Here is a 23,287-nt window from a genome sequence, read left to right as displayed (position 1 = left end):
TTTGTCGGACCCCAGGAAGACTAGCTGGCATCATGGCGTCAGCTAATGGGAATCCTAATAAACTAAACTAAACACGCGCACACACAGCAAGGAGATGAACCGCTGCTGTCAGGCAGTTACAATGGCATCCTGAAGCGTGGTGGAATTTTACATTTTCTGGTTTCACTGGCGGCTCAACTGACAAAGCATATCACAGAACAGAACAGTTGGAAACAATGTCCAAATGTGCTCTCTTTCTCTTTCTGTGTGTCTCTTTCTTTCATGTGCACAAACCAACAGTGTTTACAAATGTTAAGATAAAAACAGTAACGCAAAGTTGACAGATATTAGGATAAAAAAAGAAAACCCTGTTGATTTCTGAAGTGAGTGCAAGAGATATGAACAAATCAATGAATATGTATAGGATTATGTAACAAATATTTTAATGAAATTTACAATTTAATCATTTCCATTGTGTTTCATTCATGCCGCGCATCACTTTTAATTGCTGAAATACTATTATAGTAGAAAAACAGTCATTTTATAATTGGGGCGGTCAGCATTTACTTTGGGATGGGTTCAATTAGGGTAGACAAAAATTCATATGACTTGACTTGTCTTGTTGGACTTATAGCAGGGATTCAACTGGACTTGCTTGATTCTCACCACAGTAACTTGGGACTTGCTTGAGACCTGAGGTTAAGACTTGTGATGTGCACATGAGTGACTTGCTCCCACCTCTGCCCATAAGTATGGAGGACATGACATCAGTGTCTCGATTGTTGTCCTGAAACAAACCACCACCACTTAGAAGATATGCTGCTGCTTCGCGGCATTTTAAATTGCTCACACCAGCTTCTGATGTGGTTTTACAGGAAAGTGTGTACTACACATTGCAAAACAGGAAATGTTGTTGCTGTGAAAAGTGCTGTATTAGCTTACTTTATCCCAGTTCCAGTCTTTTGACTCCCATTTTAAGCTCCTTAGCTTATCTGAAGGAAGGCCTACAGGCTGATTTGAAAGGATGTTGTCTTGCACTTATCTTTCCTCTTTGGCCTAGAGTCGCGACGGATGCAGAGCGATTGTGGAAGAGCTTCTCCTTCACTTTGGCCCACAACCATCCAGAGTGAATTATGTGGCACAAACATAAGAGATGCACTCCGAGATTCAGAGACAGAGCTTTTGAGTCATCAGTATATATATAGTAGTAGTATATAGTAATATAGTCATCACTATTACTCATAAATCTACAACATGTTTAATGGTGCATTTATTGATTAACACATCTGTAGTGAGTACAGTTTTAAATGTCACAACAAAACCAAAGTTGTCACTCGTTTTACCGCAGATGTCTGAGAGGACTACTCTATATGTCTGACTGATCTTTCATGCTTTGAGGTTGTAGAAAGTCCTCTTTACAAATACATGTTATTTAGTGTGAAGGGTTTGTTTTGTACATGGAGAACAAAACGCTGTCCAATGGTTCAACCAGACTGATAATTGAAAGGGCAGAAAGACAAAGATCCCTCTGAGCAACAGTTGAATAAGAATAGAAGAAATCATTGGTGAAAGAAACTGGAAGCTGAGCATCAAAATGTGTGAAGATTTAAAGGTACAGTCTGTAGGATTTGGCAGCATCTAGCGCTATGGTTGCAGATTGCAACCAACTGAGTACCCCTCAGCTAACTCCTCCCTTTCCAAGACTGCGGGAACGTTAGCCGCCGAATGCAAAACCGTGTTAACGCTGTTCGCCTTAGAGGCCATCCTTACCATAATAACACTACACTGTTACAAACGACGTAGCTGTTGGTTAGAAGCCATTTTGGATAAACTGTCTAAGTCTGTGTGAATGTATCAGTCTACCAGCTGTAATATGAATGTTACAACAACAGGATATTTCAGTAGGTCGTGCTCCACAGCCAAACTAGAGAAACTCAGCGCTGCAAAGAGCAGTTCAGTCACTGAAGCCCATCACCGCGTTCAGTCAGACTAACTGTAGGACGCAAGACATACAGGAAGTGCAGAACTTCTTCAAGGACTTGGACTGGATTTAATTGGAATTGAAACTATTCAAACTTTTAAAGGCAGTAATGAGATCCAACATCGTGCTGCTCGGCTTCTTGGTTTGCTGTTGTTCAGCGAGAGCTAAAATCAGACGAGTCACGAATCACAGTGGCTGAGCAGATGAGTCACTGAGCGAGACTACACCTTCCTCTTAATGACCTGGGACTTGGCTGACGCTCTGTCGGCAGCCTCCCGCGGTGCTAGTCATTAAAGCAGTGAGTTGCACTTTGATGGAGTGACTGACAAGACGGTTTCATAACCTGGTAACTGCTATAACTAGCTCCCATGTAGACTATGGGATGCTGGTGTAAAAGTACTTTGTACTATATCAGCCCAGTCACAAATCAGTTCATGAAATAGTCACGAAATTCAATGTATTGATTCGTGCACATAGATACAATTTCATATTTTTTTTCGTGATGGTCAGCACAATGTTAATTTGTATGTAATCCATGTAATTGTGAACCAGGAAGTAGGGAAGATGCAGATTTGTATTGGGCTAAACTAACCACTAAACACACATGTACACTCCAGTACAAACAACTTGATCTGTCTTCCCTTTCCTGCCTCTTTTCTCTTTCAAAGTCCTTGATGTCGACCTGATATTGAGCTGATGTGCATCAAAAGCAGCAACCTCCTCGAATTTTACACAATGACGACAGTTCCCACGAAGACTCCACCTTGAAATATTGATGCTGCTTCGACTCAATACCGCAGCCCGCGGGACGCCGCCAACCTCCTCTTTGAAACGCTTATTTTGAAATTACTCAGAATGAAATCTGGAATATTTGCGTATGCGTTTGAAACAAGAGCGCAGCATGAAAAGGGATCAGTCGGTGTTGCTCATTGCTGTTCGGTGATCATGACTGAGCTGTGTGGAAGACAGAAAAAGAAGGGATGGATTTATTTTACAAAATGGAATATTTAGAGGGAAGCAGACAAGTTATTTTGATGAATGGCAGCCGCGCTGTACTGAGATAATCTGAGGAAACATTAGTACAGGCTGTGCAACGATGAACTGTATTACTGAACACCAATGCCATATGTTTCCTCTCGTTGACTGATCTCTCCCTGAATCGTTTCAGACTGGCGATCACTCCCGGAGTAACACACCATGGTCTGATGAAGTAAAGTGAAACCACCTCTCTTTCCTTTTTTAGTATCCTTCTTTACATCCCCACCCACTCAAACCCTCCCACACACACACACCCTGCAGCTCCTACTATAGTGATAAGTATGTGTCACCACTCTGTGTTTACGGGAGCAGAAGAGGCTAATAAATGTCTCATGCATGCCATCCGGGATTCTAAGGTAATCAAATAGGCTAATTATGCGCTGCATTAACTGGTGTGTTGCTTCTAATATTCCTCCAGACTAATGAATTTATAAATAAACACACTGAGGGGGATGGTTGTTTGAAACGAAGATGGAAGGAAGATGAAGAGGCAAACAGCTGCAGAGATGAGAAGTTATGGAGCCACCATGGAAACAAAACCAAAGGAGTCCGAACAGCACGCTACTGATGTCCATGTCGACAAATGTGGTTTGTAGGAGGCAGTAAACAAGCCAACATCACTGCAGCGGAACTTCACTGAAGATTTGTACATAACACTGTGATGTGTCACTTCTTGAAGGTGCTAAATTTGATATTCAGAGCATTAATATAGCAGCAAACAACTCTTGTCTATGTAAAGATATAGAGAAGTAATGTCTACCTGAGCAGAGAATGAAGTCACTCTCCCTCTGTTTGTGTTATAATCAGAGCTTCTCCTTGCTTTGTTGACATCCCTGGCATGTGTGCCTTTTAAGGAATATACGTGCATGTGAGCGTGCCCCACTGGCTCGCTCACTGCCGATACTCTGCACTGCTCTCATACGGCAAACCAGTCTCACTCCCAACTCGTCAAATACCGCAATTTGGTAAGCGCCCATCGGCATCGGAACCCGATGCATGGAGGCACCCTTTAGCAACAGTATGCGACGAATCAGGCTTTCAGCTAACTCCAATGTAAACCCACCTGCCGCGTTATTCAACGGTTGGAGCAAGTGAGAGAGAGCATGCAAGAGACTCCACTGAGGGCGGTGAAGAGGGGTGGTGGATGGATCAAACAAACACAAGATTTTCAACCAGGACACCAGTGTTCATGTGTCGTGTGAAACTAAAAGTAACGTTGACTTATTTTGTCACGTCAGTCTTTAGTCACGTGACTTGTCGGTATCATAAACCCCTGTGAGTCAGTGAAGTTAACGTCAACCATGACCATTTCCTAACCCTAATTAATTGGTTGTGTTGCCTAAACCTAACTTCCTGTGAAAACAGAAGTTTATTTTGAAAGGGCACTATGCATGTAACGAGCGTATATTGACACGCCGTCCCCGGCTCATCCAAAAGTAACACAAGAGGGGTACCCCGTATGTGGTCACTGACCAAGTGGCGGTATTTGACGAGTTGGGAGTGAGAATGTGTTGCATACCACGGTTACAGCTGATAACCGTCGCGGAAGCATAGCACCCACCCTCAGGTTATAATGTTATAATGTAAAAATCTTTAGTTTTTCAATGAAGTTTGGTCCAGTTTTAAAACAAATTATGAAAACACTTTGATAATTTATGATAGAAGTAGAATGTCACAACAGCTCATTTTATGCAGTGCGGGCAAGTTTCAAAAAATGGCTAACAGAGGACTAGACGTCTTCTCTGTTCTGTGTGCTGTTATCAGCTGCTCCAACAACAAACTGACACTTGGAATGGACCCAAAATCCACAAGCCTCTGCTCCATGAAATTAATTTCCCTTCTATTCATCTCCATTAATCCTCTGAGCAGCATGCTGATGGGCTACCGAGCAGGGAGCACTAAAGACCGAGCCGTCTGCCTACACTGGGCCGACGGTGCTATGCTGTCTGGCCGACATTCAACTTTTACAGAATCACGTGTTTCAGATTTATGTATTTCTTCTGATTCAGTGCGACTTATCCTTTCCAAGAATATCATTGATCATCTGATGTCCATCGTAAATAAATAAATACACTCAGGCAAGTTCTGCAATTCTAAGGAGCTTCTTTGTTCTAGATTTCTGAGAAAAGTTTTTTTCAGTATCATTGTAATCCAGTGATAGTTGTCTGTACATCCATGGCTACACTGCAAACAGGAGCTGCTTATAGATCATTCAGCATACTTTTAATGGTGACAGTTGGACTAAATGTAAACAAATATAGGCTAAAACATGGGGCTCAAATTGTAGCCAACACCTACCTGACTCCTTTGCAACGTTATAGAAGTGACAAAATCCATTCATATTACCTTATGTTGCACTATCAATATGTACTTTTTGGTTAGTTCTTATATTCCAGTTAAAATAGAAAGTAGCAGCGAGCACATCTCCAAATCTTGTATCGGATGCCAGGTAGTAGTAAGATTAGAAGAAACAAATCACCTAGCTGAAACACGCTTGTTTGTTTGCCCATAATAAACTAAGAAAGAGCCTTTATTTATGAGTGACTGTGATTTGTTTCTTCTTATATTCCAGTAACATTAGCAATCTCCTCTATAGGCCAACACTCATTTACAGATATATTCCGTGTTAAAAACGTGGATATACAGACAAAAACAATTTGAAATTGAGGGTGGGGTTTAACCAATGTTAAAGTCTCTCATGTCAACACATTTCCAACTCATCCAATACCGCCGCTTGGTCAGTGCCCCTCGGCATCGGAGACCGACGCACGGGGTACCGCTTTTGTGTTACTTTTGGACGGACCGGGGACAGCATGTCAATACACGGTCGTTACATGGATAGTGTCCTTTCAAAATAAACATCTGTTTTCACAGGAAGTTAGGTTTAGGCAACACAACCACTTAGGTAGGGTAAGGAAACAGTCGTGGTTGATGTTAACTTCACTGACTAGCGATTCATGGAACGATGATACTAACCACTTACATGACTAATGACTCACATGACTCACGTGACTGACAATACTAACGACTCATGTGACTCACGTGAATAGCGACCCATGTGACTCACTTGACTGACGATACTAATGACTCACATAAATATCAACTGCATATATCAAAAGCTTACTAGCAACTCACGTGACTAACGACTCACGTGACTACCAACTCACATAACTCATGGGACTAGTGATACTAATGACTCACATGACTAACGACTCATGTGACTACAAACTCAAACGATACTAGCAACTAACGTGACTAGCGACTCACGTTACTCACGGAACTGGCGATACTAACAACTCACAGGACTGGCAATACGAACGACTCACGGGACTGGCGATTTATTTTCCTTTACGTGACTCACGGGACTGGCGATACTAACAACTCACAGGACTAACGACTCACAGGACTACCGACTCACGGGACTAACGACTCACAGGACTGGCGATACTAATGACTCACGTGACTCACTTTCAATGATACTTTGGTTTCCGATGCCGAGGGGCGCTGCCCAATCAACGGTATTTGACGAGGTCTGATTGAGAACGGGTTGCACATGTATCCTCAGAGTCACTACAAGATGCAAAGTCAAACCACTAGTAGCAACTCAGTCTATATGTTGACTCTTTGGCTATATTCAAAAGATTTATTTGAGTAGCTTTAGTTTTTTACAGGAAATTGCAAAGATTTTAAGCTCAACGTTCAGATATCACGACAGATTTGTCGACACTGTGATATTGCAGCCTATTGTGAGATGTATGATTGATGATATAAATAATGCTGACAATGGCAGTATTGCTCATGTAAGAAACCTAACAATGAAAACAGTTTCTTTTCAAACCAAACAGTAGCGGCAGGTAGTCTTTCACCCCTCATGTGATTGTTAGTGTTCACTCTAATGCTTCACATGGTAAATAGCTGGGAGACGTTATTCCCTCCTGCTATCTGCTGCCAGTACTCAGTTCAAATGGTATTCAGGGGCCCAGTTACCCAGTCAGCATTCTCAACCTCTGAAGGAATGAAAAGCAAATATCTCACAGCAGTTTTCTTCACAATCCTGCTGATTCAGAGATACTAAGGGCAGGTTCCTGAGGGTCTTTTGAAATGCGTCTGTATTCTGGAAGCTGCAGAATAATAACCCCTGATCAGAAAGCCTCTCTGAGACTCCACAAATTCTTCCCCATGTGTGCAGTTTAGCTTTTATTTCACGAACAAACACAAACTGATCTGAACTTTTATCTTGGTAAATGCTTTGCACTTAAAGCCAAGGTCTGACAGTTGAGACATGTTTGGTTAAATGAGTCCAAACTCAGAGATTTAACGAACAACTTTCGGCCCGACTAAGGTGGATGTTGGGACAAGAAATCCAGTTAGAATTTGTGGCTCCTACTGAAATTGGCTTTATTTGTGTACTCATTTATTTTTAATTAAATCTATGGGCAAGCTTATGGAGTACTTACTTACATCAACAAGACAGTTCAGCATATACTTCCATCCTAACTAGGGCGAGTATCGACTCCTGTGCTTCATGAGCTCGTTTTTATCTCACACCCGGTCTGCGAAGATGAAATCTTCAGGGCTTTAGCCTTCACATAAAACAACAGACTGGCGTGAAAATGGTACTTCCATGTCAACCTGTCAATATTTCTAGCACTGGAGAAAAAGAGGTTTCATAAAGTGGGTGTATATATCGGCTATAAAATGTCGCCACTAAAAGTAGAACGCATCTTCTCCGATGTCTCGTATACTTTTATTATATTATTTATTGGTTTTGGAACACATTCTATCTAAATAAAAGAACAGTTTTTGAAAATATAGATTCTCTTTTCTTCTGCAATAAAAACTTCAGGCAACTTTCTTATAATTATAATATGAATTATTAGTAATGCTATGATTTATGTTATTTTATCAGTTGCACACATTATTATATATATATATATATATGCCATATGCAATATATATATATATATATATATAAATATATATATATATATATATATATACAGTATATGCCATATGCCGTATATACTGTATATATATATATATATATATAAAGTGCTGAGTTTGCCATGTTATGATTTGAGCATATGTTTTATGCTAAATGCAGTACCTGGACAATATTTGACATTGTTTTGTGTTGTTAATTGATTTCCAATAATAAATACATCCATACATTTAGCATCATATTTGTCCACTTCCATGTTGATAAGAGTATTACATACATGACAAATCTCCCTTTAGGATGCATTATGAACAGATAGATCATGTGTAATTAATTTACACATAATCGCGATATGAACAATCAAGCAAATTAACTGCGATTAAATATTTTAATCGATTGACAGCCCTAATGGCAACCTAAATATGAAATTCCTGTTTGTCATCACAGTGCATGTACCGTGGGTTTGCACTGACACTTTGTTTTTACTTGAGGCTCTGCTGTTGCAGGATCCAGCTAGTTTAGAGTCGACAGCAGAGACGAAGAGAAGTTGTGAGAGAAGCCTGAGAAAACTTTAGATAAGAGAGAAACTCTTTCCCTGCTAATCAGTCTCCTACCACCTGACTAATCACTCTGGATGTGTCCTCCCTGCATTACCGCCAGTGTGTGTGTGTGTGTGTGGGTGCGTACCAGTGTGTGCAGGCTCCTATCTTCAACGCCCCGCTGGAAATGAACGCGTCTAATTATATTACCGGCTCTGCATGTTGGTGTGTGTGCAAGAGTTAACGTGTGGATGTGTGTCTGTCGACTGATAGAAGGAACCTCCCGCAATCAATACATGGTGGATTACTCACAAATCTGTAGATAACCCAGAAAGACCTGACTACATTTCACACACGCACACACACAGAGAGCTCTTTTATCAGATATTTATCAGCTGGATAGTCAACTAAGAAGGCGTAGAACGATTGATAGCATCAGGAATAAGGGGATTTAGGAGCAATTACAAGACCTGCTCAATGACCAGACTCTCTTAATAATGCAGTTCTCATGGATTTAACATTAGTTTTGTGATCTCAGCCTGTTCCTTACTGCCTGATAGTGGCCTGTACTACTGGACGCTGCAGAATTGTAACCATATAACCATGTGTTATGTCACACTGCCTGCAGGGACACAGTACGGTGACTGGATGTTTGGTCTACTGTCAACAGTATGGCCTCTACTGTCCCTTTATACTGTGTGTGATGTCCTTTTGTTCCTTTCGAGACGTGGCCACTTTGACGTGCTGTATGCATGCAGCTGTATTTGTGCATGTAGAGAAAAAAATATATGTCTTTTCCATTGTTTCAAAATCAGGAGTTCATATTCACAAGACATCCTCAGGCTAAAAGTAGCTGAAAGTTAGAGGTCCAGTCCGGGCTCACTGTCAGTCGGCTGCTGCAGGTAATGAATCTCCAACGCTTTGTAAAAACCCAATGATGTTAAACTTTTAAGAGGCTATCTTAATGGCATGTGAGTTAATAAGGATCCAGTAACACCAGCGATGATGATTTAACTGTGGACAAATACTTTGTGGAGAGGGATGCAGAGTAACCTGTATGCCAACTTTTCCTGCAGGATATTCCGCCACAGAATCAGGCTTTAACCCATGGATGTATAAAGAGAAATGGCTACAGTGTTGGAAGTGGGCTCCCGTTCATTCCTATGAGAGTTGCGCAGTGGCGCATGAAGCCAAAATGGCATGACTGCCGGATCTTCCGGCGAATCATTTGCATCCATTGGGCCCATAGAGCAGGCGCAGTAGCGTTTCCTTTAACTCTGCCTCCCAGCCCTCACTCCAGCCTCGTTCTGGGTCTCATTCACATGAACGGAGGAAGGGAAATAACTCTGGATTTGGCTTTTAGTGCATTTTACAACTTTTAGGTCCTAATTATTTAAATAAGGGCTATTCAAGTGTTCATACTGGGAAGTTGATTTACCTAAAAATATTATCCTCTGAGTTACAGACGTCTCTTTCCCAGTGTAAGTCTATGGGAAAAAGTATTTTTGGGTCCAATGGCATCACATGACGGAAGTTGTTGTTCCGCAGTTTGGCCACTACGAAAACTTGCTTCAAAGCCCGGCGCTCTTCCTGGAGGCTTGCTTTCACCATCTAAAGGGACATACACACGCATATGCAAACAAACAAAACAACCAATAGGAACGATCTCTCTCTGAAATGATCTGTGATTGGCCAAAGTCTCCCATCACAGGCTATATTTTTTAAAACCTGAGGAGGAAATTACAGAGCCAAGAGGAGGTGCAGAAGTCTAGTTTTCCCTCAGAACACTTGAATTACAAAATGCTGAAAAGTTATTGTGGAATTTTTGCCCAATGATGCCAAAAATATACTGCCTTCTTGAGTGAATAGAAGAACATCAAATTTGATTTATAACATAGAACGATATAGCCAATCAAATAATACAGCTTAAAGGAAACCACTTTCTCCCTTCACTGCCCTGATATTGGGAACCCACACTGATAAAACAAAAAATAATTAATTCTGCAATTATCCTTACAAAAGTTTGCAAACATTTTCTGTTCATATTTGCATCAACACTAAGTGGCTGTTTGTAAAGTTGTCTTTGTTATTGTGTGCTCTCACAATAATAGGCTAGTGGAAAGACACCCAAAATCTTGAGATAGAACAAAGCACAACAATGTTTTTCATATTCTCTTAGGTCTCCTTATTATGAAATGGATTATTGTATAAAAATATTTTACAGAAAATGCGGTTAAATTGACAGATATTGTGACACACCCCATAAATAAAAGAAATGCGAAATAAAGCCAGGCTGAATGGGAGATGATACACCAAAACTCATGTCATTTCATAATGCAATCTCCGATTGATCCCAAATGTAGTGTGATAGTGGCCAGGGGGTTACTATACATGTGTAAAGAAACAGAATGTGAATATATTGATGCATTGAGGAAATACAATACTACAAACACATAAGTATAATAAGTGGAAATATCAAATATGAAAGTATATGATGAATATATTAATTTACTTTTTGGGCAGCTTTGGCTGTGATTGTCTCAATATCACCAATCAGGGTTTGCTGGAATGGTGTGACTGTGCTGAATCCAGCAATATATGATATGTAACTGTAGCAGATATGCTCAGTCGTCTACATTAAGGAATGTATGACGTGTTCCAAACATGAAATGGGGGTAAATGGCATGTCTGCAGTCAATATAGATACTTAAAAATACACTTCAATCAAGGAGAAATTGTAACACACCACTTATTGAAAGTTTTGTATCAACTTTAATTTAACAAGTAAATTAATGTACTTGTTGCAAAAGTAACAATTTGCACTTAAACTTTAAAATTTGATTATATAACTCCCATACATGGTCTATTTTTCTCTTGCTTTTTTCCATCTTTTGAATGCATGAATAACTTTCTTACAGGTGATAGTCTGGTTATTGATTTATCTGCTCATTACCTCCGTCAAGGAGGTTATGTTTTCGATCGGGTTTGTTTGTCTGTCTGTCAGCAGGATTATGGCCCAATTTAGGTAAAACTTGAAGGAAGAGTGTACCATGGGTCAAGTAAGAACTCATTTCATTTTGGAGGGGATCCGAATCACAGTACGGATACAGGCATTATTTTAAGAGCCTTGGCAGATGTCTGCAGTCTGTGAGTGCCTTTCGAGTTACCTTTACAAACAAGAATACAGCCAGAGGTTAAGGCCAAATATCATTTCCTAAATATCATTTCAAACAGAACTTGTTGAAGGATAAAGAGTGTGAACACTGCTTGGGGTGACACTGAGAACGTCTGCTGTGCAATTCATTTTATCAAATCAAGGTTCAAAACCCGCCACAGATCAATGATCAAGGACTTATCCATGCGGAAATATTGGCCAACTGTTTGGTGTTCGCACAGTTAAAAGATTTCTGGGCGCCCTCTGTGCACCCTGGCAGCGCTGTGTCCTTTAATAATCCTCTAAAAACTGCAGCACATAAATGTCAGGACACATCCTAACTGGTGAGATGTGAAGAGTCATCAAATTGCTCTAAATGTCACTGAGATTATTCGGGGAGCAATCAACACCACTGTATACTCTAATTAATTCCTTTCAAGCTTCTGTGACTCAACGATTTATATCTGATCTGCTTTATGTTTATTTATAGGTATATATGCACATATTTTACTTTTACATTAAGAAAAACATGTTTCTGAGTTTTGGGGGCGTAAAGACCAGGACAATCATTTCAAGTTATGCCGACCTTACACCAAACGACTTTTTAAGTGATTTCACTGTCGCAGATATATTTCCAATGTCGGAATAAAATCACGAGAGTTCTGCTAGAGTTGCGGCGCTCTCCCGTGATCTTGATCGTCTAGTGTAAGGTGGTCATAAAACTCAGTCCAAACTGTCTTAAGTCTTTTTCTTGTCTCAAAATTCCAATAAAATCAAACAACTTTAATATATCGTAAGTTCAATGACGCACACATTGTCAGCAACCAATAGGTGCGCTCTCTCCAGCGCCAAACAGGAAGCAGCAAACGGGGTAGAAAGTAAGCATGGAGGAACTTTTTCAACAATTTTTTTTAAATTTCCACCAGGAGCAGGATGGAAATCATCTCAAAAGGAATCTTGTCTTATTAATAGTGAGCCTGCAAATCGCCAGTCTTTGCAAAATCTTATAGTCTGTGACCAAAACTCTGTGACTTAAGACGCATTCAGTGGCGTAAATATCAACACCGGGGCACAGAAGCTGTCAGGGGCCCAAAAATTGCCTTCCTACACCGTGTCCACACTGAATCCGTTATATGCACTTCTGTTACGTCACGTAAACAAACCACATGGGCTACCTATCAGCTGTGCTCTCGAGATCAGACTGGAGACGGAATAACTTATCTTCCTTTGTTTGTTCGTTTTAAACAGAAAACACATTTAATAGTGTGATATTTACTGGAAATGACATACAATATAGCCAACAGCAGTAGGGAACTTTCAGCTCTTTGGCGATCTCCCTCCAGCCACCTGCCACCTTATTTGGGTTTTGGTAGTGAAATGAGGAGGTGTTGTATAAATAACTCCTCATTTCAACTTCACCAATCAGCCGCTCCTGGTCCATTGTGGCAATTTCAAGGCGAGCGACAAGAATAAATACCAACAGCTAGGCGTCTGATAAACGTTCAGCTCAAAACGGCGTGCCGTATTATGGAGTGGGATCAGGGATTTAAATCTATAACACTGTAAATGTTACGTCTCATATATTGGCGCTCTGGCTGCTGTCTGTGGTGCTGATCTAAGGCTGGTTTGCAGTATGGGAGTTGCAGGGTGAGCCGCTCCATGGCGGCATAGCAATTGTCTGGAGTGGTTGTGTGTTTATGTGTGTGTGTGCGCATGAACGTGAGCTTGTGTTTGGAGCAAGGGCCAAAGAAAAAAATTTGCACCGGGGCCAATCGCAACTTTGTTACGCTGCTGGACACATTGTCTTTAGTTGTGAGAGGGTGTCAGACTTCAGTCTTTTAAACAATTTGCACTCCATCATGTTAATAAAGGGGTTTAGCACTGTGGCCTCTCCTCAGACAAACTCAAGACAGCTGCGTCCCCCGATGGGAAATTCTGAGCTCTTCCATTGATAGTGCAGCAAAATGCCACTCAGATATAAACCTGGTAAACAAATTATAAAAGAGACTCTTCCATTGATTGATACAGAAAGTCACGGCTCATCACCAGTCCTACCTGCTTCCCTGGAGAGCTGCATGAAGGCGTCCACCCCCTTCTCCCCATAGCTGCCCTCCGAGGCCACCGTGGAGACGTAGTTCCAGCCCATGGCCTTGACGATGTCCACCATCGCCTGGGCCTGGAAACTGTCCGGAGGGACCACCCGAGAGAAGAAGTCGTAGCGCCGGTCGTCACTTAGCTCTGGGGCAGTGGATGCATAGCTGATCTGAGGGATCTGGGGGGAGAGAGGGGAGAAAGAGGATGAGGAGTTAGGACGGTGGAAGCGTGATGGATCAGTCTGTTCCTGTGGGGGATTCGGAGAGTACTGTAATGTTAGAGTACTGTCTTTTTTTTCCAATGATAATTATTGAAAATAATATCAGGTGTACAGAAACATACAAATAAAGCACAACTGTAAATGATTGTCCCTCCAAAGCCCTCTCCCAACCAACCCTCACCTATTGCTGATACAAAAAGGATTAAGAACAAAAAACAAAGTTAAATCAAAATAAAGAAGAAACAAAACAAAATAAGATAAAAAATAATTAATTCAAATAAAATAAATAATAATAAGTAGAGTAGACATTGACAGTAATAATAATTTTAGTATAAATCCCAAACTAGAAATAAAATAGGCTGATCAACTTTACATCAAATACTCAATGCTTCAAACAAGATGCATTCAGTCGTCTCATAATACCAGGCTCAGTGACATCAAGTACAAAGCACCATATACAAATGGACAAATTGACTCTTAGTAGTCATTTTTGTTTGCATAATTCAAACTTCATGATGTCATACATTTTTGCTGATGGAGAGAAATGCATCTCATATGCTATCAGTCTATTAGACTGCACAAATACACTCCGTCCAATTCAAATTAAAGAATATACTACAATAAAATACAAGTGGTTTCAATCATAGGGAAGCACTGTCAGTCGGTCAAAATAAGATAAGAGGGACTGCCAGGTATAGTAAAATTTCTGAGCTGATCCACGATTGACAAATTACATTTTTTCCAGTTTTTATTATACAACGTCATATCCTACTTAGAATACTGCAATATATATATTTGGGCTGTCAATCGATTAAAATATTTCAAGATTCTCGAGATTATTCGCAAATCAATCACACATTTTTTTATCTGTTCAAAATGTACCACAAAGATAGAATGGTCAAGTATTTAATACTATAGCGGCAAATATGCTGCTTTATGCAAATTTAGCTATATATTTCGGAATATATCGGAAATCCATTAACAACATAAAACAATGACAGATATTGTCCAGAAAACCTTACAGGTTGTGCCTTTGGCATAAAAAATATGTGACACGTGGGTACCCATAACTCCAATTCTTATTCACATATTTTGAGGTCGGAGGTCAAGGGACCCCTTTGAAAAGGGCCATGACAGTTTTTCCTCGCCAAAATTTAGAATAACTTTGGGGCGTTATTTTACCTCCTTCGGGATGATGCCAGTATCTTCGCTGTAACTTTAAAACTGCACCCGCTACAACCTCCAAAATATCGATTGCGTTAATGCGTTGTTATCGCGTTAACTTTGACAGCCCTAATATATGTGAGGTAGGATGTTGTTGCTTAGTAAATCTTCTCTGGATGAGTGAAGATTGAAAAACAAAAAAGGCTAGGGAAAAAAGCTAGCATTTATATCAGGCACCATCCTGTCACAATGTTGACCACAGCAAGAATTAAAGGACTGAAATATAGATTTTTTTTATATATTTCTGCTACTTGAGCAGCACTGTGACTGACAGGTACAGACAAGAAGATGGAATAAAACAAGGTATGGAGACTATTGAGTAAATTAATTAATTCTAGCACTACAGCATTATCCAGCTAAACTGAACTGTTTTCAAATGACTGAAACCTGAAGGTTTAGAAATAAGGAAAACAGTAAATTTGAGAGAGAAACTTTGTTTGAAAGTTGGCTGATAAACAGATGGGTCTTTAAAACATGGAGCTGCAGCTTAAATGATTTAACTGGAATTGAGTTTTGGTTCAGGTAAGAATTAACTTTTTCTCAGAGCCAGTGCTAATATATGTAAGAAGCTGATAATAAATGTGGGAGATGAGAGCAGATTTCCTCCGTTTGCTGGAAGATTAGTTTGACACAGCAAAGAGTGAATGTGTTGGTAATGGTAATGGTAATTACACAAAATGTGTGAGAGGTCAGGGATTATTTGATCTCTGTCCATCAAAGTGTTCACTAATGGCCAGTCAAAATTAAATTCCATCCCTCAGGAAATTCTCTGAGAAACTCTTAAAGTTGCAAATCCCCCCACTAGAGATTTCTTCCAATTAGCCTTTGATCTGTTGGGAGATGCACTCACGCTCACATTATGTATGGGTTGAAAGTTTGACGCATGCAGAAGAATGTTGCTCTTTCTCTGTGGAAGGTTAAACACTTAGACACATTCCTGTCAATCCACAGTGTATTACAGACGGCTCATTACTTTTGTTTGTTTTTTTATTTAAAAAATGAAATGTATAACACAAAGATCTGGGGAATAATAGGATTTTGGAAATAGCATTTGCCGCATAAACACTTTTTCTTTAACATAATCAGCAGCTTATTTGCACTTTCTCCTTATTTTTATTCAGTTTCTATGACCAGAGAGATTTCCTGAGCTGCATACATCAACACAGAACCTCATTTACTTTAAATTGTGGGGATCAGTGTCATTTTTGCAGGAGGTACAAACAAATATACTTTAAACTAGGGCTGACAGTCGATTAAATTATATAATCTTGAATAATCACAAATTAATCTTATATTGTATTTCATCGGTTCAAAATGTAACTGAAAGGGAGATTTTTCAAGTATTTAATACTCTTATCAACATAGGAGTGGGCAAATATGACTGCTTCATGCAAATGTATGAATATGTTTATTATTGGAAATCAATTAATAACACAAAACAAAGACAAATATTGTCAAGAAACCCTCACAGGTACTGCATTTAGCATAAAAATATGCTCAAATCATAACATGGCAAACTCAGGCCCAACAGGCAACAACAGCTGTCAGTGTGTCAGTATGCTGACTTGACAATGACTTGCCCCAAACTGCATGTGATTATCATAAAGTGGGCATGTCTGTAAAGGGGAGACTCGTGGGTAGCCATAGAACCCATTTTTATTCACATATATAGAGGTCAGAGGTCAAGGGACCCCTTTGAAAATGGACATGACAGTTTTTCCTCGCCACAATTTAACGTAAGTTTGGAGCGTTATTAAACTTCCTTTGCGACAAGGTAGTATTATGGATTATCCATCAATCCATGGATCCCAATGGATTCTTTAGGTTTTCTAGTTGCATATGATACCAGTATCTTCACTCACTAAAACTGAGCCCGCTAGAACCTCCAAAATATTGATTGCGTTAATGCGTTAGAATAAACAATAAAAACATAGTGGCGTTAAAATGAATTTGCATAGCCCTGGTTGTTATGTGTTGTTATGAAACTTTGAGTTTTTATGAAGCTATGTGTTGTTATGAAGCTATGTGTTATGTCATGTTATGAGGCTTTGTGTTTTTGTAAATCTATGTGTTGTTATGAAGGTATGTGTTGCTATGTGTTGTGATGAACCTATGTGTTGCTATGTGTTGTTATGAAGCTATGTGTTGTTATGTGTTCTGATGAACCTATGTGTTGCTATGTGTTGTGATGAAGCTATGTGTTGTGATGAAGCTATGTGTTGTTATGAAGCTATGTGTTGTTATGCATTCTGATGAAGCTATGTGTTGCTATGTGTTGTGATGAAACTATGTGTTGTTCTGAAGCTATGTGTTGTTATGCGTTCTAATGAAGCTATATATAAATTAGGGTTGGAGGACAAATTAAGGTCAGGTGCTTCAAATGGTCTACATACTGTATGCTATGAGGCCTGACATTTACAATGGAGAGCAAAGTTAGATGAAAGTGTTTCTCCAAAGCTCCAGTGACGCTCACAGTCACCTGTCACCGTGATGCAGTCGCAGAGCCCTGAGCTCTTTTACCAAACTGTGCTGCTTTAGTGGTTATGTCCTTGAAACGTAGCTGAAATGGGTTTGGGCTTCTATGGCTTCTGACTCAACATGTCACAAAGGCCACCTCATCTGGCCTGCGGTGATAGATGCTGCATCATGCCCGCACACACACACACACACAGCCATAAAAACACACACTCCGTTGAACACAAACACATAAAAACACCCTCACAAAATGAAAAGCACACACAAACAAGTCATTGAGTCAAAGTACTGTTGCACAAACCACGCAGAGCACAGAGAAAAGCATGCAAGCACATTAATATGCAGATGTGACACACACACACACACACACAAACACACAGTGTGGGGTAGTTTTTTGCTGAATCTGGGGTGGAGGCCTACGGCATGAAAACACAGTAAAACCTCAGGGAACCAGAAACACCTTCAACCTGCTGCTCCTGCTTTATTCTGCACCATGCTCCTCTCCTCACACACACACGCACATGCACATGCACACGCACACGCACACGCACACACACACAGAGTCATTCAGGAATGTACATTTTGTGCTGGTTCATCACAGCTACTGGAAGCGCTGACACTTTCCGAGGCCATTATCGTCCCAGAGAGAGAGGAGAGAGGAAATCTAATATTTGTGATTTCATTCAATAGTCAAGCGAATTTCAAGTGAACTTTTGAAATGTCGCAAAAACAGAATTGTGAATAAGTTGCCTTTCCATCAACTGGTTTATAGCGAATAACATGGGCTACAGCGTAGGTTTTTTAGAAGTTGGCGCTATAGGCTACGCATGGCTGTAATCCAACATTAAACAGAGTAAAATTAGAAGTGGAGGTTGCAAACTGGAAAGAAAACAAGTCGCCTTGGCCATCTAACCATCTACGGGAGAAAAATGGAGAGAGGTCTTCAGAAATTTGTTTCAGTTAGGCAAGTTGTAATTGTTGTTTCAGCTAGAATTGACCATGTTTCATGCAGACGAAGACAATATAAATATTCATCCGGCAAGATGGCAACAGCGGAAACAGCTGATCAGTCACGTGAGGTAAATGTTTGCTTCATCAGAATTTATTCGGCAAAGGCGTTTCCATATCCCATTTAACTCTTTTTCAACAAAGGCAAAAAAACACCTCAAGCAACTATAAAAACGTAGTTACTGTTGCTAGGTAGGACAAGCTTGACAAAAAGGAACTCTGGTGGTCGGAAACACTACCGTAAACTTGTCTACAGGGACCGCCAAAATTAACACAAAATGAAAGTTCCTCGTAGTAACTGTCACTATATACAGTGTAATGTATCTGTGAAGATTGTGACAACCCCATAATCTGACATACATAGTAATCTCACCTTTGAACAGACATAGCATATAGTACAATTCAACAGAAAAGTGGAAAGTTGACCGAGGTTCTGCCAGGTTCCAAGCTTGCTCAACTGACTGAAAGGGGCGGGACTTAGGAAGGGTCAATTGAGGAAGTTTCATCAAATTTCGCTGTTTCAATACAGCTTTTCTAATGCAATGCTTCAAAATGGGCATTCAAATATGGGAATGGAAACACAGTTCCTGTCACAAAGACAGAGAGAAAGTAAGACTACAGACTACAAACTGATTTCAGGACAAAATATACAACCTACTCTCGACCCATGTATACATTTTCAGCCGAATAAGCACGGCCCAGACTGACCTGTAGAAAATAGGGCTGGGACATTGCACTATATTTTATATATATATATATATATATATATATATATATATATATATGTATATATATATATATATATATATATATATTTATATTATTTATATACACATTTATTTGATACTGTGACGATACTTAAGTGCCGATTCAATATGTATTGCGATTCTACAAGTATAGCAATTCGATATTACGATTGATTGTGATTTTGACGACCATGGGAAAAAGTTGAATCATACATTTCAATGGACTTTTACTCTGGATAATATTTAAATTAATCAAGTAAAAATGGTTGATTTTCAGCATGTATATAGTCAGAGATGTCCTGAGGTCAAATATATCAGTTTTGCGATTTGTGTTGGTGACGGAAATGGAATACAGCCTATATGACGTCACGTTACTCAGACTACAACAATAAAAGCGATAACTTTCCCAGCCCCGAAATACATTTTTAAAAAAAAGAAAGACCCAAGCACAGCCAGACCCAAATAGATCCGATAATAATTAGGTATTAAATGGCTCGATCAAAAATGTAGTCGACCTGAACAGACCCTGAAGCAGAGAACACCAACAGCGGCAGCATGATGATCCATCAATTAACAAGCAGCCACATTCAAATAGAGCAGCGATATAAGTTAACCCAATACTGCAAACCAGTAAAGTCATAGAAACTTATGCCAGGAATATTAAGTTTATATGCTAATTTATTGGAATGATGTAAACTCCTACTGTATGTCCGCTTGCTGCACCAACAATGCAATATTCTGTAGCCGAAGATCCAAGATGCCCTCCTCTCTATTGCAGGCTTTTTCATATTGTATGTTCCACCTACACCTCATCCCCGACAAGACAAGCTCGGTCACTCTTCTGTCATTTCCTCACCTGCAAGCGATCCTCTCAAAAGATAATCTTTTCTCAGGTCTCCATGCTTTCAGGAGCCAAAATAACCTTTCGAGCTGATGGATTTGGTGTTGAACAGCCTCATCTCTTTCTCTCACTGCTCCAGTGACGGTCAGCTGTCCAAGTGTCACCAAGTGTAGATGGTTCACGCTAGCTGAATTTGGGCTGGCACCTCCATCACCTCCATCTCCCAAAATAGTGATTTAGGGTAGGAAAACCATTCTTACATTTATCATCTCAGTTAATGCGCTAAGCCAGAGGTTTCCGAACTGTGAGGCACCTCGGAGGGTTGATGTAAAGTAAAGATACTGTGTGAGGAGAAAGAGACAGGTGCATGCAGGAAGTTAGTTTTTGTAGTTTGGCTGCTGATTTGACTGCTGCAACACAGACACACATATGGAGGACGTTAATGTGCTTTAACCAGATTGCCACAATTTGTGTCAAAAATCGCATTCCTTCTCCTCAGAGTCATAACTGAGTCAAGTCTGAGGACAGAAACGTCAGTGTGACTTCTCGAGGATATCATTATCTCTGATGTCCATCCAGAATAAACGTCTATAAATCCACGTAGAAATCATAGAAAAAAGACGCTGCAGAATTTGCCAGAGAATCATCATGTTTTTCACAATCATCATGAGAGTCACCTGTGTCCCTGTAATAATTGTTCATTTATCATTTGTTATATGGCAAATATATGTCAAAAAAAGATCAGAGTATTTTTACATCAAAATCGGATCAAAATCCCTGTCTTTTCTTGTCCTATTAAACGGTTTCAGAATCATCCTGCACTCAGGGGCGTTTACAAAAATCATCCAATCAAATGAGACTTTGGGCAACAAGCCAGCCAATCGTTTATGGATTGAATCAATATGCGTTCTTTGATCAAAGTAGTTATGGAGAGAGACAGTAAGAGATGTGTTTTTGGATATCAGTTGGCAAAAAGACTGGTTTACAAAACTATGTGGCTGAGGTCGAATTCATTCAAGAGAAACTCTACCAATTTTCAACCGACTCTGTGTCACTGCAGTGCGTCAGTACATGCAGTGACTATCCACTGGATGATGACGCGAAGCGACCGCTGGAGTTTTGCCAGTGGGTGAGCGGGGGGCTCCGGGCGCCGTTCCCTTTCATCTCTACCTCATCCTCTGCCTGATCTAACAACAGGTGAGGGAGGTGTGTGTGTGTGTGGAGCCAACAGTCCTTGGCTCTGTAGCGCCGTAATCAAGGTTAACTCTAAGCACGCCCACTTTTTAGCGGCCCAATCGAATGCGAACGATTTGATTTAAATCCCTCTATTAACTTTACACCGCTTAAATATTCTGTTTCACTGAGAGATATGTCACAGTACATCAGTTGGAGACGCTTTACCTTCCGTTTCATGGGTTTTTCTTCAGTATCAAATTGATCCAGTGATAGTTGTCTGTACATACTAAGCCTAACTAAGTAGTTCTGTTGCCTAAACTTAACCAAGTCGATCTTTTCTGAGGCCTAAGTAGTTTTGTTGCATGAGCCTAACCAGATTAATCCTTTCCTAAGCCTAACTAAGTTGTTTTGTTACCTTAAACCTAATTAAGTAGTTTTGTTGCTTAACTCTAAGGAAGTTGTTTCCTGTGGAGACGGAAGTTTATTTTGAAAAGATTATGCATGTAACGAGCGTAAATTGACACGTGTTGCCGGACATTCATCGGAAAACGAATGAAAAAGGAGGAATGACTTTTTCGGAAGATATCATACGAACCGTTGTATAAGAATATGTTGCATCAAGAGAGTTATAGTTGAGTCAAATACTGTAGATGTCTTTCATTTTTGTACTGACAAGTGGCAACGTCCAGTGTCCAAAAAACATCATCGTGCGTGGGTCCACCAGTGGTGTCTTTCTCAGGTTGAGGACAATCCTCTCTCTCTCTCTCTCTCTCTGTACCTGTCTCTCCCTCTCTCTGATCTAATAAATGGAAGCTGAAACCTCCACTGTGGCCTGCAGGAATGAGGTTCTGGAAAATCCCCAGCGAGCTTACACAGCACACTGGTGTCCCTGGGACAGCTGAGAGGACTCATCAAGGCTGTGCTGGTTACTGTGGGAGCCCACATGGTGAGTCCACAGAGGGGGGTATCATCTCCACATTTTGTGAAGCCCCAGTGTGAGCAGAAACTGACTCAATTTTCTCAACTCATGGGTAAGACCGCTGCTCAGCTTTAACACTAGGTATGTTATTTATTGTGGCATGCAAATGGATGTAGAAGATCCCCAAAATAACGTTGCAGTGGTAAACTTAGTCAGAAAAGAACTGAACTTCTATACTATTGGAATGATCAGATGAGATGAAGATGAAAAATGAGAAGATCCTTCTGTTTTTCCTTTTTTCCCTTTGTGTTTTTGACCCAACCCATCAACCCTGAGCTTCTCCCTACGCAGCGTTCGCCGCTCTTTATACTTCCCGGTTCATAATTACGTAGATTACATTCAAATTAATTTTGTGGGGACCATCACGAAAAAAAAGTGAAATTCGTGTCTATGTACATGAATCAGTAGATTAAATGTCATGACTATTTCACAAACTGCTGTGCAACTGGTCTGGTTGTGCACATCCCAAACCTCTGTTTAAGTTGGTCAACAGGCTACAAGAAGAAGAAAAAAAGAGAAAACAATGTAAACGGCCGGACCTCCTCATCCTCAGCCTTTCTTTGAGCTTCATTTTAATTATGTGATTTGATAATTATAGACAGCTTGATCCTGAGTGCATGCGATGTGTCTTTGATTACATACAGAAAATAACAATACCACTGAAGGTTAAGACTGAATGTGCATGTTCTGATGTTGAATAAGCCCAGTGCGTTCCAAAAAACACAGGACACAGAAACAAATACAAATAGAGGTGAGTGACGTGAGGAATAAAAAGGAGCAGTGTGTTTGAAGCCCAAAGTTTGGCAGACAACCAAACCCTCCACCCTCTGCCCCTTTGATAGATTAGACTCATAAGCGGCTCGGTCGTCCCTCTCTGCCTCGATCATACCTGCC

At 40.2% G+C, this 23,287-nt stretch overlaps 1 protein-coding gene across 3 annotated transcripts in view; it reads right to left on the bottom strand.

Annotated features, from left to right (window-relative positions):
• Positions 1–23,287, bottom strand: part of LOC119485726 (metabotropic glutamate receptor 7) — a 334,706-nt gene that overhangs the window by 206,321 nt on the left and 105,098 nt on the right. For all 3 annotated transcript variants that reach the window (XM_037765486.1, XM_037765478.1, XM_037765494.1), the window contains exon 2: positions 13,686–13,902. In XM_037765486.1, coding sequence (XP_037621414.1) covers positions 13,686–13,902 — 217 coding nt within the window. The remainder of the gene's footprint in view (positions 1–13,685; positions 13,903–23,287) is intronic.

This window comes from Sebastes umbrosus, chromosome 1 (genome assembly GCF_015220745.1).
Source record: "Sebastes umbrosus isolate fSebUmb1 chromosome 1, fSebUmb1.pri, whole genome shotgun sequence".
NCBI classification, from domain to species: Eukaryota; Metazoa; Chordata; class Actinopteri; order Perciformes; family Sebastidae; genus Sebastes; species Sebastes umbrosus.
This window is presented reverse-complemented; position numbering and strand designations above follow the sequence as displayed.